Genomic DNA, 18387 nt, shown 5'->3' on the forward strand with positions numbered 1-18387 from the left:
GCAATTATACATTTGAGAGAGTTGAACATTTCAAGTATCTGGGCTCGACAGTTACACATCTAAATGATACCTCCTTTGAAATTAAGCAGAGATTAATACTGGCCAACAGAGCCTATTTTGCCCTAACAAGACTTCTATCCTCAAGGCTCCTGACTCGTGCCACGAAATTAACTATGTATAAATCACTTATGCAACCAGCGTTTACCTATGCCTCTGAAGCCTGGACATTAACAACTAAAGATATTGAAACACTGGATGCATTTGAAAGAAAGGTACTTAATGAATTATTGGCCCAATCTGTGAAAGAGGAAGGTGGAGGAGGAGATACAACCATGAGTTGTATACAATATACAAAGACCAACCCATCAGAAGGATAGTGAAATCATTCAGACTGAGATGGGCGGGACATGTGGCTCGCATGAATGATACAGAAGTACCAAAAAGGATATTACAAGGAAAGCCAGGAGGGCAGAGAGGACGTGGTTGACCAAGAGCCAGATGGGAAGATGGAGTAATTGAAGATCTTAGGAAGATGGGCTATAGAAACTGGACAGTATTGGCAAAGGACCGAGAGAGATGGAAGAAAATTGTAGAAGAGGCCAAGGCTCATCATGAGCTGTAGTGCCAAGAAAGAAGAAGACAATACAGGTATGCAAGGTGGCACAGAATGTGTTGTCCCCACCCCATAATCACACCACAGGAGGACTGTAAAATCATAAACATCCTTTATTGAACCAGATCATGTTTAAATTTCGTCAAATGGTTTTGAACAATCCCTAGTGGTTTCACCCTGTACATCAGAACAAAAATTGCAGTCACAATACACTCCAAAGGGGTCAGATCACATCAAATGGGGTTGAAACTTCACTATGTACTTAGAGAAGGGCTGAATATCCAGGGGTCACAGCACTGTCGAAGGTTGTCAAGAACATCATTCTGTTGCACATCGCCCTGAAAACCATCAGTTTTGACAGTGAAGTGTGTGTCCATGAATGTCCTATGCGAAATGGAGGTTTCACTGACATCCATTATGACACCTCCTGAGGTCTTTTTGTGTCGATTGAAATGTTTTCCTCAGTCACCCATAAGAGAACTGTGTGACTTCAACACTGAGTGCCACAGTTCTAACCTCCATTATGAAGGCATCAAGAGAAGGGGGTGAGATGTGGGTAGAGGAAGGTGTGACATACCCGCAGTGGCATTTGGCAGAATTGCAGTGAAATTTGGTGCCAAATGTGACATCATTAACCCACAATGCACCTCACATGAACTGTTGAGGACTGGCCTTTTTCCCTGGATGTCTCGACACATTGCTGTTTCAAGTGTTGCTGAGCCCAAGTATGACATTACAGGGTGCTACACTTATGTACCATTATGCAGGAAGGTTGTAGGCACCTTTTAGTCAAATTTCAAACTAGTGGGTCGCAACAGGGGAAAATGATGTGGTTTCAATCAAATGACCCTTTAATTCTTTTGTGCAGTTATATCTTGATGACAAATTATTATCACTTACACACGAATAAACACAGTGTCACTGTGTATAAATTAAGATATAAAACAATAACTAAAAAACAACAAAAATGAAATAATTAAAAGGTGGGGGGGGGGGGGGGGGGGGGGTAGTGAGTGAGATTGTAAGCTCTTTGAGGAATGACTTTGTGTACCAATGCCCAACTATTAATTTTCATTTTTTACATATCTGTCTTTTACTAGCCGGCCTGGGTGGCCGAGCGGTTCTAGGTGCTACAGTCTGGAACCACGAGACCGCTATGGTCGCAGGTTCGAATTCTGCCTCGGGCATGGATGTGTGTGATGTCCTTAGGTTAGTTAGGTTTAAGTAGTTCTAAGTTCTAGGGGACTGATGACCTCTGAAGTTAAGTCCCATAGTGCTCAGAGCCATTTGAACCATTTTTTGTCTTTTACTTCTGTTCCCTCATATTTATTGCATTTAAAACATTTAAAATTTCTATTGATCATGCTGTATCCAAATATAGTAATCTAATAATGGCTGTACATCACAGCCCATAAAGCTGTTGCTTTCAGTGAAGTACGCAGTATCTAACACTTATGGACTTTTATTTTGTGAATATTATCACCTTAGTTTTCCTGGATGATTTTTTAAAATGTACTCATAACAATTATCTTGTACAAATGCAGTATGGATTTTCCACTTTGCAATGGTGTTTTGCTGTTTTGAATTTTGTAGGCAGATTAAACCTCTGTTGACAGATTGCTGTCAACTGCAATGGCCACTTTTGCTTCACAGTCCATATAACCTGGATCCCCCCTCCTCATAACTTCACTGATTTACATAAATGGGAATTGTACTTAAAACATATTCTTTGGTGCCAGAATCCTTCTGCTCCAAATCTCCACTAGACCCTGTTCCACACCCACTTCCATGCCTGTCCCCATGCCTCCCACTGCCATCAATCTCCACAGTGTCCCTCCCACTCTGTCATCATGTGCTACATGCAACTTCACCTGCCAGCACCAGAGTGAGCTCACCAGTGCCACATCACTGTCCATCCCTGCCAGTTACCTGTCTCTTTTCCCCCTCATCCTCCCCACCTCTTTGCTCACCGCACCTACAACACCCAACACGACCCCTCATCCCTGTTCAGCTACTGCCCCAGAACACGGTAGCTGTGTGTATGTGTATGTGTATGTGCATGTGCGTGTGAGAGCGAGTGTTTATCGTTGCCTGAAAAATCACCAATGTTTTCAGCCTCACCATTTATGTGCTCATTGACCCCTTGATGTGTCATCTATATGGCAAATAACTGTCATGTTTCAAAGTTCTTTTCTTTAGTATCCTCAGTAGTGAGTTTCTCGCTTCGTTTTGTGCTGTCTCGTATGAATAATTGTATCATGTCCTTTTAATATTAATGATCAAAATCACTTGCAGTCCTTAGCCTACAACTGTACATCAATTTTTTTATATATAAAAACACCTGCCACTTTCCTCTCTGTACCTAATCCCTTTTGGATCATCTCCAAATTAATTCACCCATTAATTTATTGCCTTGTGTCTTCAGAGGTAGACGTAAAGTCATGGTTTAAACATATTTTATATATATATATATATATATATATATATATATATATATATATATATATATATATATTTAATTTCTGGTTAATACCCATGAGTGACAACAACGGATTAAAATAAGCAAAATGACTATATACATTGGGTGACAATGTGTTGAAGAGGAAGAAGGCATATGAAATGCTTAGCGCAACTATCCAGTAAGAGGAACTTTCTAGATTCTTCAGGAATTTATTATTGTAAACCTTTATAAGCAGTCTCCTCTTTCTCATACCCTGCAAAAGTAACGCTATACAGCCATCATTTATAATACTCAACTGAAATATTTTACTGAGAAGAATAAAATACTGTAATAATAATAATAGGCATAAATACCATAAATAAATGTATATTTGATAACAGAATATGCAATTACATCTTGTTTTCAAGCAAATAAGCCATGCAAAAGAATAAGCACGAACACCCTGTGTAACAGTTACCAACATCTAAGTAATTACCTTATTGGCTCTACTATTCCCTGCTGTGCTTTGCCAAGGCCACCACCTGTCCAGCCCATATTTGCCATCATTCTCAAAGCTACACCCCCAACAGCAGGTGTAACAGGTCCTCTATTCTGTGGTTCTTCTACCTCCGAAACTTCTGGTTCACCAAAGTTTTTCCCAACAATTTGGTCGTAACGCCGACGTTTTATCTGAAAATATTTATGTTTTTCAATATGTAGACTTGTTTCAAAAGCTACTTGAGACCGTACCATAGATGAATCACATTTCACAGCACCTTCACTTCAAAGCCTCTCAAAATAGACCACAAGTGGTGCTGAAAAGCTAACAGTGATTCACCATTAGATACTGAAAACAACAAAGCAGGGAAATACTCTCCTCGCAATAATAATAATAATAATAATAATAATAATAATAATAACAGCAATTTGTTGCAGAATATAACTTTCATTGCTAGAAATTTACCTCAGAATGCAAAGAAAGCAGAAAAAGTTGCAGTCGAAGTAAACAGAGATAACAGATAAACAAATTAACACATTTGCAAGGAATAAAATAAAACATTAATAAATTTGTGAAAAGGCACAAAAATACCAAGAAAGGATTTTCTACTTTCTACACTACTGGCCATTAAAATGACAACTCCAGGAAGGATAGAAAATACCAAAAATTAATGTATTGTCTGTATACAGTATAGCAAGAATATACATGAGATTTGGTGGTACACAGTCTGAAAAATTTTGTACACATAACTACAATGTCTTGCAGAAATGAGGGCTGGGCATCATGTTACAGTGAACTCGGATGACAGATACAAGTCTCTCATTCCAGGCCGATTCCACTCTATGACAGAATTTGTCAATCGCAGGGCTCACAAGCGGTGGCATGCCAATCTCTCGGCAAACCGAGACAGGGCTTTTCGACACGAGACCTAGAAAGCGGCGCACAGCCACCAACCTTGAACACATCATGCATAATGCTGGCTTATTAGCTGTTTCAACTGGATGTGATCACGCCGTGTACCTGATGGTTCCTTGTACCATGATGCTAACTGCTGGGACCATACAATGATGGCAAATACAATGTGGTAATTTTCATTCTCCTCAGAGCCTCCACACATGGATAAGTCTGCCCTGTCGCCAAACACAGAAGTAAGACTCATCTGAAAAGATGATGCCGTGTCACTCCTGTATCCTGTATCATTGGCACATGCACCACTGTTGGTGCAACTCTCTCTGCTCCGTGGCAAAAAAAGCCGCTACTGTGATTGCTGTGCTGACTGTCCGTGGTGCTGCAGACTTTGTCTTAGTGTCTATGTGGATATTTGCTTTGCTGCAAATGAGTCAATTTCCCCAACTCACAGTACGTGATGAGGCTGTACCATCCCACATGGCTGGCCGAAAAATGAGTCTTGTTTCTCAGGTGGTCAATGTGTTATATCCTGCATGGCGTCAAATATGGCTCTCTCCGACTCGTCAATTCCAGATTTGCATGAGAGCATCAGGGTCACAACAGACGTGAGTGGTGTCATTGGGGAACAATAAACTGCAGTCTCAATACGCCAAAATTCTGTCACTGGCGAATTATGACATGTGCTCTCTTTGTTACACAAGTCATAACATAAACTTCTGACAAACAACTAACATTCACATGTGATTCTCGAATGAGAAATCTGCTGTATAATCTCAACTTATGCACCGATTGTGGATGGCATTACTCCTATTGACTCCATGCAGTTGTGTTGAAATGCTTGGATATTTACATATTCTAACATGTAGTACAATCCTTGCCAATTTGACTTTTGTTGTGCTGTCTTCACAGTGTTCAATTTTAAGGACCAGCAGTGTAGATAGTAATAAACAAGCAGGGCGGAAATCAGAAGCAAGCATCTTTACCTTAATTGTAAAGCATTGTTCCTGAAGCTTTTCCAGAGCTTTTAGGTAAGCCCTCTCTCGGGCTTTCTTTCTCACCGCATCTGCTTCCACAGATATCTCTTTCCCTCGAATGTAAACTTTAAAAAGCCTGTTGATATGAAAGTCAACACAATTATAATATAAATGCGTTAAGTTCAATTGCAGAAAAAAATGTAGGATTCAGAAAATGACTTTTGATAATAATAAAAATAACAGTGAAATATGAGTATTAAGCATATTTCAGGCACAAGAGAACTGTCTACTTGCCAGACACCACAGCTGAAATAACTGTAGGAAAGGTGACACACAAATTATTAAAAAACGTGAATGTTTCCAGCTTACAATAATATTTAAATTAATTTTCTTAAAAGAGATAAAGGAAGTCAATGTCTGGCCCGCATCAGATGAGATTCTATGTGCACAGAAGGATATGGAAGTAGCAATGACTAATAATGAGCTGTGAGAAACTGAAACAGCACAGGTGAGAGGTATAAATAAAAGCAGAAGGTAGGTGAGGAAAAACATTAGCACCAAATTTTACAGTTCTGAAAGTTTAAGATTCAACCAAGTTTCCCAGTTTGCTTGTTCATGATCCACACTTCAGTTTTTCGGGCTTAATAAAACTATATATGAAGGGTTTATTTCAATAGTGGTACAAGTCCATTCTTGTTCATTCTGAGATACAGAGTCCTAAGGTTAAATAAGTGCTGAAAAATCTGCAGTTGAGATACCAGAAATATTCCAGTATATATACTGGTATCTCAGCTGCAGATTTTTCAGTGCTCATTTACCTTTAGGACTCTGCATCTCAGAATGAACAAAAATGGACTTGTACCACTATTGAAATAAGCCCTTCATATGTTACCATATAAAATTAAGTGCATCAAAAGTTCTCGTAGGCAGCTTAATGGACGAGAAAATGCCCACTCATCAGATGTTATGGGAGGATGTTGGCCAAGGGAAGGAAGGTATTAATTTTGGCAACATTTATAACAAGTACATTGTCAAAATAAAGAGGAGCCTCTTGCACTTCTGGCAGATCAAGTAACACATTTTATCAAAAACACAAAAATCATAAGCAGACAACACAATGTTTTGAAGTATTTGTCAGATAATTGTGAAAAAATGATAAATGCAGGGGTCAGAAAGTCAATTTTATCATGCTTTGGATGCTTTAGTAAAATTTTATCAAGGCCCAGAGAAAAAAGAAAAATTCAAATTTAGCTCAATTTCAATTTATATAAAAAAAGCTTTGGTCTACTTATTAGAAACCCATATTATAGGTAGCAAAAGGTTTTTAATTTTTATTTTTACTCTTAAAAATAGTGTAAGATAGACAAGTTTACAAATGGACAAGTGAAATTACGTTTGCAGCCTTGAACCAATCTTTTGTAGTTCGGTTCTCACAGGGAAAAATTCACGTGAAAAGTTTCTGCAGGTGGGCATCCATCCATTACCCTTGAACAATATTTGGTTTTCAAATAATTATTTTTGAGAAAGATGTTTGACATAAGTTGTGTGGAAGTAAACATAGAAGCCATGCAAATAGGATTTTTTTAAAGCAATTTGTATACTTTTCCAAACCATATTTACCACAAAATTATTCAGTGGCTGGAGTTTTGTAAGTCTGCAAGGACTTCTTGTAAATCAATTACTTCCATATGAAGTGAAGATTTTGGAAGATTAGATACCTTTACAGCCACATCTGCCAAGTCTGTCACTGGAGAAATTCATATGGTAACAGTTTCCCTATTTCTGCAAAGTTTCGGAATCTTTCTGCAAATTCCTTGGCAAGATCTGATACAAAACTTCAAAACACTGCTGTGTATATTTCAGAATTATATATTTTTATATTCATATTATCAGAAAATGAACAAATTTTTGATTTCTAATACCTTTCTCACATATATCAAGCTTGTGAAGGAAAGCAGACATTTTTAGCATCATATTAACTGAGTTGCTACAGAAGAATGCTGAAGATTAGATGGGTAGATCACATAACTAATGAGGAAGTATTGAATAGGATGGGGAGAAGAGAAGTTTGTGGCACGACTTGACAAGAAGAAGGGATCGGTTGGTAGGACATGTTCTAAGGCATCAAGGGATCACCAATTTAGTATTGGAGGGCAGCGTGGAGGGTAAAAATCGTAGGGGGAGACCAAGAGATGAATACACTAAGCAGATTCAGAAGGATGTAGGTTGCAGTAGGTACTGGGAGATGAAGAAGCTTGCACAGGATAGAGTAGCATGGAGAGCTGCATCAAACCAGTCTCAGGACTGAAGACCACAACAACAACATTAACTCAGTGTTGAGTGCACGTAAATATTTGATAATGTCTTTCAGGTAAGCCACAGCTAGCATACTGCACATATCTGCTGGGAATTGCAAGTTGCTTTCTGTAACTCCAAATTTTCCAAGAAAGAGGTTACTTTTTTTTATCTGCCCTTTTCTTAGCCAACAAACACGGTTATGTTACAGAAAGTCACAATATTCTGAATCACATTCAGACAGAATCTCCTTGAACTGCCTGTGCTGAAGGGTAGAAGAATACCTCATGAAACTGATTAACTTGACTAAGTTGTACATTACATCATTCAGTGTAGTGCACAAATGGTTGTCTGGTGAATTATGCACCAATAATAAAGTAATTCAGATTCGTATCTCTGATAATCCTTACACAGCTCTTTTCTCTGCCCCGCATTGTACAAGCCCAGTCCATTGAAAGGGGAAATCATTTCACCATAATTAATGTCTGATTATGACGTCAGGGAAAGCCTGCAACAAATCATCTCTACAAGTCTTGTCTTTAAACGGCTATGATGCTAGCAATTCGTCCCATAATACTGTTATTCCTTTTCACCATTTAAAAGGAAACAACTCACACAGGAACTAACATTAGTTCATCATCAACAATGTCACATGATTTGTCAAGGGCAGTAGGGTAGCAAGGTATCTTCTGTAAAAGCCCGAGCAGGCTTCTTTTGTTATCAGCAGCCAAAATTTCAGTTTTCTTGTATTGCTTCTTGCAAATAATGGAATACCTTGAATAGTGGTAACAATATCCTCCTCCTCTTCTAGAAGCGTTGTGGCCACTACAAACATACATTCTTTTACTATCTAGGACTCTGAATATGGCTTCTGGTTCTTATTAAACCTCCAGCACAAACACAAAAAAAATTGCTTCTCCTAATTTTTCTTGCTCGCTTATGCACAGAGCAAGTATAATTGTGTTTTTTCTTTTCTTTTCTTTTTTGTATGAGCTAAAATATGTCTGAAGTTTATCTCGACATGATGCACTGGCAAAAGCTTCTATGGAACTGCTGATGAGTTGTTAGCTGTTTCGTAGTGTCGCTTTGAATTAGCACTTTCAACAACAGCAACCGTTTTGTTGCATGTGAGGTTAACTGGGATGGCTTCAGCCCTATCAGGTAGTGTAAAACAATACTGTTTAGTCCACTCAGTTAGAAACAGTGTGTTTTCATTGCCAACTTTGCACTTTTTAGGATCCATATTAAATGATGCACAAAATGTTACTATCATGCATCAATAAACAACACAAATAAATTAACAGTTGTGTAGCATGAGATCGCAACAATGAAATCTGGCCTGCTACCACCCGCACTACAACCCATACTTTCATCAACTAAGGGTCGAAACACATCTGGTGGAGAGCACAGCAGCATTGCTTTTACTGCCAAATAAATTTCAACATTGCTGATGTTGAAATAAAGTAAAAACTACACAAACTTAACCCTAGTCTCTGAGGGCATGAAAGTAGACTCTTGAGCATGTGAGTGCAGATGGTTACTACGAGGTGCATTCAAGTTCTAAGGCCTCCGATTTTTTTTCTCCGGACTGGAAAGAGATAGAAACGCGCATTGTTTTAAAATGAGGCCGCATTCATTGTCAATATGTCCCAGAGATGGCAGCACCGTACGGCAGATGGAATTTTACCACCAGCAGCGAGAATGAGAACTGTTTTAAATACTTAAAATGGCGACGTTTTCCTTACTTGAACAGCGTGCAATCATTCGTTTTCTGAATTTGCGTGGTGTGAAACCAATTGAAATTCATCGACAGTTGAAGGAGACATGTGGTGATGGAGTTATGGATGTGTCAAAAGTGCGTTCGTGGGTGCAACAGTTTAATGAAGGCAGAACATCGTGTGACAACAAACCGAAACAACCTCGGGCTCGCACAAGCAGGTCTGACGACATGATCGAGAAAGTGGAGAGAATTGTTTTGGGGGATCGCCGAATGACTGTTGAAGAGATCGCCTCCAGAGTTGGCATTTCTGTGGGTTCTGTGCACACAGTCCTGCATGATGACCTGAAAATGCGAAAAGTGTCATCCAGGTGGGTGCCACGAATGCTGACGGATGACCACATGGCTGCCCGTGTGGCATGTTGCCAAGCAATGTTGACGCGCAATGACAGCATGAATGGGACTTTCTTTTCGTCGGTTGTGACAATGGATGAGACCTGGATGCCATTTTTCAATCCAGAAACAAAGCGCCAGTCAGCTCAATGGAAGCACACAGATTCACCGACACCAAAAAAATTTCGGGTAACCGCCAGTGCTGAAAAAATGATGGTGTCCATGTTCTGGGACAGCGAGGGCGTAATCCTTACCTATTGTGTTCCAAAGGGCACTACGGTAACAGGTGCATCCTACGAAAATGTTTTGAAAGCACTGAAACAAAAACGTCCGGGAAGGGCTGCGCGTGTGCTGTTTCACCAAGACAACACACCCGCACATCGAGCTAACGTTATGAAACAGTTTCTTCGTGATAACAACTTTGAAGTGATTCCTCATGCTCCCTACTCACCTGCCTGGCTCCTAGTGACTTTTGGCTTTTTCCAACAATGAAAGACACTCTCCGTGGCTGCACATTCACCAGCCGTGCTGCTATTGCCTCAGCGATTTTCCAGTGGTCAAAACAGACTCCTAAAGAAGCCTTCGCCGCTGCCATGGAATCATGGCGGCAGCGTTGTGAAAAATGTGTACGTCTGCAGGGTGATTACGTCGAGAAGTAACGCCAGTTTCATCGATTTCGGGTGAGTAGTTAATTAGAAAAAAAAATCGGAGGCCTTAGAACTTGAATGCACCTCGTAGAATGAATTTTATTTATTCCTGATTTTATTTTAACATCAGCAACGTTGGACTTTATCTGTGATGTGAATCTAAATGGGTGTGTGTGCTCGAGCATCCGCACCCCTCTTAGAAACCAGCTTGAGCATGCTGTGCTCTGCTCTCCAATCTAAGCCAACATTGTCTGACTATTTGTTGGATGGCTACTTGATCTGGCAGTGCTGTGAAGTTTAGGCATAATATTGGCGTGTTAATATAGGACAGAGTTACGAATCCAGTTTAAAAAGTTCTTATATCTGCTCAGTTGTGCTATTATCACTGTGGAGGCACACAAAGAGTGAGACAACTGTCTCTTGAATTTAAACTGAATGAGAAATCAAAAGTTTGGAAAAGTTGTTGGCAGTCCAGTTTTCAACCTTCTATGTATGGAACAAACCATGGTCATCCAGTTGCCAACCATTGCTGTGTCATATTATCAGGGCACTGACACTCAACTTCAGGACTAAAACTAACGACTGTAGTTGCCAATACCAAATTATTTTCAAAGACAAGGAAAGAGCATAAGTTTTTCCAACTACATTTTATTTTTATCATGCTAATGGGAGATGGATAAGTGACTTGACACTACCAGTCACAACAGATGCTAATATATATTATTACTACATTGACTAATTTCGTCTCTGTTCCCATAAACACTTTGCCAAAGACCACATTAAAAACTGTTGCTCCCAAGGCAACACTGAACAAAGCTCTAGGAGGGTAACGTACATCCGAATATATTAGTTTCTTATAACCTCTGTTTAAGAGCTGAAGTAGTGATCTACTACCCATTCACTATATGATTAATTCCCACATAGTTATCCAAAATAATGGAAGTTTCACATTTAATGTACACCATCCAGAAAAATGTGCGACGGACTTTATTCCTGACATATAAACAACACTAGTACAATAACTATGGTGGCAGTTTAAAGTAACAACTGTAAACAACAAATGCGCATTTGAACATTCACTCATGAGCAGGCAGTGTTAAGTAATAGACATACGGCCATAAGCACTTTACTGTCATTGTGTCACAAATTGCAATGGCGCAAAAAAGGGGACATCTCTAAATTAAATGTTCAAGATATCATCTAGAATGTTTAGAAAAAGAGAAAAAGTGTGCAAAATTTGTCCCACACACCTTGACTTCTGAACAGAAACCAAACATGGAGATGCCTGCTGTGACTTGATTGAAACGAAAACCATGAACAATTCTTTTCTGTAAAAAGTCATCACAAATGATTATATATGGTGTTATCAATATGATCCTGCCACAAAATGTCAAAATGCAGAGTGGGTACCTGAAGGTTCAACAAGACCAATGAAGGTGCAACTGTGATGCAGGAGTTGAGCAACATCCATAAGAAGGACTTTCCTGAAAGTTTCACGTCGTATCAACATGCTGTACAATATACTCAAATGTACGTGTGTGTGTGTGTGTGTGTGTGTGTGTGTGTGAGTGTGTGTGTGAGTGTGTGTGCGAGGGGGGGAGGAGAGGGGGGAGGGGTGTCTATGTAGAATACTTGAAGCATTAAAACCACCATCCTAACTTTTCTGTTTTTTACTAATTCACTCTCCAAACTTTTTAAATGTTTAAACAGCTTTGTTATAACACCATATGTAGACTTTAATTACACCAACAATAAAAACATGGCAGCAACTTTCAACAATATTTTATACTATCTGAAGTATACAAATCAATTTTGATTCCCCAAAATACCATACTGACACAAAGTTAAACTGACTGTACTTTACTTTACGATGCCAAAATTACATTAATAGTCCGCCGCTACATATCTGTGCTCCCTGCTGTCGTTGGATAAGCAGCTGCAGCAGCAAGTCGTATACTCCTAGCTCACTCATTTGTTATATAGTTTAATTCTTAATTTCTTTGCGTGTTTTTGGTACTTGCATTGTTTAATTCATAAATTTCGGGCGTATTATAGTATTTGAGAGTTGTAGCATCGCGTTTTAGTACCCGAATAGTGTAAAATCGCATAGTCTCCTTCCGCCGCCGAGCAGTGTGTCAGCAGTGCGCAAGTAGCAGCATTACTGCATTTACTAGGCAATCTTGTATTTTAATAACCATTTAAATTTTGTGTCGATTTGTTTGCGCTCTCTGTAGATTAGTTCAGACGTTCTTTCCACAACAGATTTTAGCATGGATAGGGACTGCAACTGCTGTGCTCGGATGCAGGCTGAGTTGGCATCCCTTCGCTCCCAGCTTCAGGCTGTGTTGGCTACGGTCACACAGCTTGAGGCTGTTGCAAATGGGCATCACTGTGGGGGTCCGGATAGGGGTTTGTCGGATACGGCCAGCTCGTCCCACGCATCCCCCAATCGGACTACGACTGTGGTTGCCCGGGATACTGCCCGCATTGAGGCTGATCCCTCACCTGTGGTAGAGTGGGAGGTCGTCTCAAGGTGTGGCAGGGGGCGAAAGACGTTGCGGAGGGCTGAACGGAAGGCCTCTCCAGTTTGTCTGACGAACCAGTTTCAGGCTCTGTCTCAGGCTGATACTGATCTTCGGCCTGACATGGCTGCTTGTCCTGTTCCAGAGGTTGCCCCTCAGTCTGCAAGATCCGGGCGGTCGCAGAGGGTGGGCTTACTGGTAGTTGGGAGCTCCAACGTCAGGCGCGTAATGGGGCCCCTTAGGGATATGGCAGCAAGAGAGGGGAAGAAAACCAATGTGCACTCCGTGTGCATACCGGGGGGAGTCATTCCAGATGTGGAAAGGGTCCTTCCGGATGCCATGAAGGGTACAGGATGCACCCATCTGCAGGTGGTCGCTCATGTCGGCACCAATGATGTGTGTCGCTATGGATCGGAGGAAATCCTCTCTGGCTTCCGGCGGCTATCTGATTTGGTGAAGACTGCCAGTCTCGCTAGCGGGATGAAAGCAGAGCTCACCATCTTGCAGCATCGTCGACAGGACTGACTGCATACCTTTTGTACAGAGCTGAGTGGAGGGTCTGAATCAGAGGCTGAGACGGTTCTGCGACCGTATGGGCTGCAGATTCCTCGACTTGCACCATAGGGTGGTGGGGTTTCGGGTTCCGCTGGATAGGTCAGGAGTCCACTACACGCAACAAGCGGCTACACGGGTAGCAGGGGTTGTGTGGCGTGGGCTGGGCGGTTTTTTAGGTTAGATGGCCTTGGGCAAGTACAGAAAGGGAAACAGCCTCAACGGGTGCGGGGCAAAGTCAGGACATGCAGGGACCAAGCAGCAATCGGTATTGTAATTGTAAACTGTCGAAGCTGCGTTGGTAAAGTACCGGAACTTCAAGCGCTGATAGAAAGCACCGAAGCTGAAATCGTTATAGGTACAGAAAGCTGGCTGAAGCCAGAGATAAATTCTGCCGAAATTTTTACAAAGGTCAAGACGGTGTTTAGAAAGGATAGATTGCATGCAATCGGTGGTGGAGTGTTCGTCGCTGTTAGTAGTAGTTTATCCTGTAGTGAAGTAGAAGTGGATAGTTCCTGTGAATTATTATGGGTGGAGGTTACACTCAACAACCGAGCTAGGTTAGTAATTGGCTCCTTTTACTGACCTCCCGACTCAGCAGCATTAGTGGCAGAACAACTGAGAGAAAATTTGGAATACATTTCACATAAATTTTCTCAGCATGTTATAGTCTTAGGTGGAGATTTCAATTTACCAGATATACACTGGGACACTCAGATGTTTAGGACGGGTGGTAGGGACAGAGCATCGAGTGACATTATACTGAGTGCACTATCCGAAAATTACCTCGAGCAATTAAACAGAGAACCGACTCGTGGAGATAACATCTTGGACCTACTGATAACACTGTTCGACATGGGTTCTATTTCTGGGTTCTATTTCTGATATGAAAGTATGTGCTTCTAGACCATTTTACCATGAGAAATTCGAATATGTAAACAAAATATTGTTGTCAGGGATACTTTTTATGTAATATGTATATATATGTATATTTACAATTCATGGCATCGAGTTTACAACAGTGGTGTTAGCCGCAATTTGTGTCAGTCTTAACGAGTGGCTGTTTTGGCTGACAAGTAACTATCTGTCATATTTCCGAGCACAGTTGAATTTCACTTATATTTCACAGGAGTGGAGACTTTTCATAGATGCATCGAAAACAAGTCTGAAGGGTGTTTTGCTCCATAACGGAAATAAAATACCCTCTGTTCCAGTAGCTTACGCTAGTTTGACAAAAGAGAATTACGAATTCGTACAAAGGATGCTAAATTCATTAAAATACAATGAACACAAATGGAAAATATGTGCAGATTTCAAGGTAATTGCTATGGCACTAGGAATGCAACAAGGCTACACAAAGTATGCCTGTTTTCTTTGCGAGTGGGATAGTCAAGACCGAAATTCTCACTACGTGAAAAAGAAATGGCCTAGGCGAAGATAAAAAGTTGGTGAAAAAAATGTACAACGTGAAAGTCTGGTAGCTTCTGCATATATACTACTTCCACCGCTTCACCTCAAACTTGGCCTGATGAAACAATTCGTGAAGGCCACGGATCCAACAGGTTGTGGGTTTGCATATCTAGCTACCAAATTCCCCCGTCTTTCAGCTGCAAAAATAAAGGAAGGTGTATTTGTGGGCCCACAAATCAGGGAACTGCAAAAAGATGCAAATTTTGAAGCATGTTTAACTGATAAAGAAAAAACCGCATAGGACTGTTTCAATGTGGTGTCGGAAAACTTCCTGAAGAAGAAGAGCTACTAACTACAAAGCAATGGTGAAGGATATGATCAAAGCATATCAAGATTTGGGGTGCAATATGTCTTTGAAGGTACATATGATGGACTCTCATCTGGACTACTTCACAGAGAGATGTAGTGACGTATCGGATGAACATGGGGAAAGATTCCATAAAGACATATCTACCATAGAAAGGCGCTATGAAGGGAAGTGGGTACCTTCTATGTTAGCAGATTATTGCTGGAATATCATTCAAGAGAAGAAAGATTCACAATACAAGAGAAAAAGTGATGTTCATTACAAGGCAGTGGCTCATTGTTTGTCAATTTTCTGTAATTTCTCATGTCAAATAAATGCTTCAAAGTGTATACACAAAGGTTACCGTGTTATACGTTAGATCCCACCCTTCATTAATGTGATGAACTTATAACATCATAAAGATGTGCATTTGTTTGTCGAAATTCACCTCATGTTTGCTGCACTATATCAGAAACTGAAAACAGAAATAAAATTGCGATTACTCATAAACTATCCCTGACAGAAAAAAAACCAAAAACAGTTTTCAATTCAGCACTCAAAATACAACTAGGATCACAATATTTTTTATCAGAAATAGAAAAAAAGGTTTTTTTTGTAGAACAGTGTAACAAACAGACCCGAACTTTTCGACTCTGTAAGCGCAGAACAGGGAATCAGTGATCATAAGGCCGTTGCAGCATCCCTGAATATGGAAGTAAATAGGAATATAAAAAAAGGGAGGAAGGTTTATCTGTTTAGCAAGAGTAATAGAAGGCAGATTTCAGACTACCTAACAGATCAAAACGAACATTTCTGTTCCGACACTGACAATGTTGAGTGTTTATGGAAAAAGTTCAAGGCAATCGTAAAATGCGTTTTAGACAGGTACGTGCCGAGTAAAACTGTGAGGGACGGGAAAAACCCACTGTGGTACAACAACAAAGTTAGGAAACTACTGCGAAAGCAAAGAGTGCTTTACTGCAAGTTTAAACGCAGCCAAAACCTCTCAGACAAACAGAAGCTAAACGATGTCAAAGTTAGCGTAAGGAGGGCTATGCATGAAGCGTTCAGTGAATTCGAAAGTAAAATTCTATGTACCGACTTCACAGAAAATCCTAGGAAGTTCTGGTCTTACGTTAAATCAGTAAGTGGATCGAAACAGCATATCCAGACACTCCGGGATGATGAAGGTATTGAAACAGAGGATGACATGCGTAAAGCTGAAATACTAAACACCTTTTTCCAAAGCTGTTTCACAGAGGAAGACCGCACTGCAGTTCCTTCTCTAAATCCTCGCACAAACGAAAAAATGGCTGACATCGAAATAAGTGTCCAAGGAATAGAAAAGCAACTGGAATCACTCAACAGAGGAAAGTCCACTGGGCCTGACGGGATACCAACTTGATTCTACACAGAGTACGCGAAAGAACTTGCCCCCCTTCTAACAGCCGTGTACCGCAAGTCTCTAGAGGAACAGAAGGTTCCAAATGATTGGAAAAGATCACAGGTAGTCCCAGTCTTCAAGAAGGGTCGTCGAGCAGATGCGCAAAACTATAGGCCTATATCTCTGACGTCGATCTGCTGTAGAATTTTAGAACATGTTTTTTGCTCAAGTATCATGTCGTTTTTGGAAACCCAGAATCTACTATGTAGGAATCATTATGGATTCCGGTAACAGCGATCCTGTGAGACCCAACTCGCTTTATTTGTTCATGAGACCCAGAAAATATTAGATACAGGCTCCCAGGTAGATGCTATTTTCCTTGACTTCCGGAAGGCGTTTGATACAGTTCCGCACTGTCGCCTGATAAACAAAGTAAGATCCTAAGGAACATCAGACCAGCTGTGTGGCTGGATTGAAGAGTTTTTAGCAAACAGAACACAGCATGTTGTTATCAATGGAGAGACGTCTACAGACGTTAAAGTAACTTCTGGCGTGCCACAGGGGAGTGTTATGGGACCATTGCTTTTCACAATATTGTATATAAATGACCTAGTAGATAGTGTCGGAAGTTCCATGCGGCTTTTCGCGGATGATGCTGTAATATACAGAGAAGTTGCAGCATTAGAAAATTGTAGCGAAATGCAGGAAGATCTGCAGTGGATAGGCACTTGGTGCAGGGAGTGGCAACTGACCCTTAACATAGACAAACGTAATGTATTGCGAATACATAGAAAGAAGGATCCTTTATTGTATGATTATATGATAGCAGAACAAACACTGGTAGCAGTTACTTCTGTAAAATATCTGGGAGTATGCGTGCGGAACGATTTGAAGTGGAATGATCATATAAAATTAATTGTTGGTAAGGCGGGTACCAGGTTGAGATTCATTGGGAGAGTCCTTAGAAAATGTAGTCCATCAACAAAAGAGGTGGCTTACAAAACACTCGTTCGACCTATACTTGAGTCTTGCGCATCAGTGTGGGATCCGTACCAGGTCGGGTTGACGGAGGAGATAGAAAAGGTCCAAAGAAGAGCGGCGCATTTCGTCACAGGGTTATATGGTAACCGTGATAGCGTTACGGAGATGTTTAACAAACTCAAGTGGCAGACTCTGCAAGAGAGGCGCTCTGCATCGCGGTGTAGCTTGCTCGCCAGGTTTCGAGAGGGTGCGTTTCTGGATGAGGTATCGAATATATTGCTTCCCCCTACTTATACCTCCCGAGGAGATCACGAATGTAAAATTAGAGAGATTAGAGCGCGCACAGAGGCTTTCAGACAGTCGTTCTTCCCGCGAACCATACGCGACTGGAACAGGAAAGGGAGGTAATGACAATGGCATGTAAAGTGCCCTCCGCCACACACCGTTGGGTGGCTTGCGGAGTATAAATGTAGATGTAGATGTAGACCAGTATTTTATTCTTGGAAGCAGTTTCACCCATTTCTTCAAAATATCTGTGAACAGTGCAAATTATATTCCATGTGTTTGTACATTGTGCATTATACATGGAAACACTAAGTATATGCAAAGATGTAAAAGCCATATCAACTGTTATTAATGTGGCATATGCATCAAGTAGCCACAAAATTCTTCTGCCTGTCTCAAAAGCAACAACTTAACTTATTA

The 18387-nt window shown here is 40.6% G+C and overlaps 1 protein-coding gene across 2 annotated transcripts in view; it reads right to left on the minus strand.

Moving 5' to 3' along the window:
* The window catches only part of LOC126183884 (uncharacterized), a 184736-nt gene that overhangs the window by 22051 nt on the left and 144298 nt on the right, over positions 1-18387 (minus strand). For both annotated transcript variants that reach the window (XM_049926188.1, XM_049926189.1), the window contains 2 exons: positions 5445-5571; positions 3550-3743 (listed from right to left, as the gene is read on the minus strand). In XM_049926188.1, coding sequence (XP_049782145.1) covers positions 3550-3743; positions 5445-5571 — 321 coding nt within the window. The remainder of the gene's footprint in view (positions 1-3549; positions 3744-5444; positions 5572-18387) is intronic.

The sequence above is a fragment of the Schistocerca cancellata genome, chromosome 4 (genome assembly GCF_023864275.1).
Source record: "Schistocerca cancellata isolate TAMUIC-IGC-003103 chromosome 4, iqSchCanc2.1, whole genome shotgun sequence".
NCBI lineage: Eukaryota > Metazoa > Arthropoda > Insecta > Orthoptera > Acrididae > Schistocerca > Schistocerca cancellata.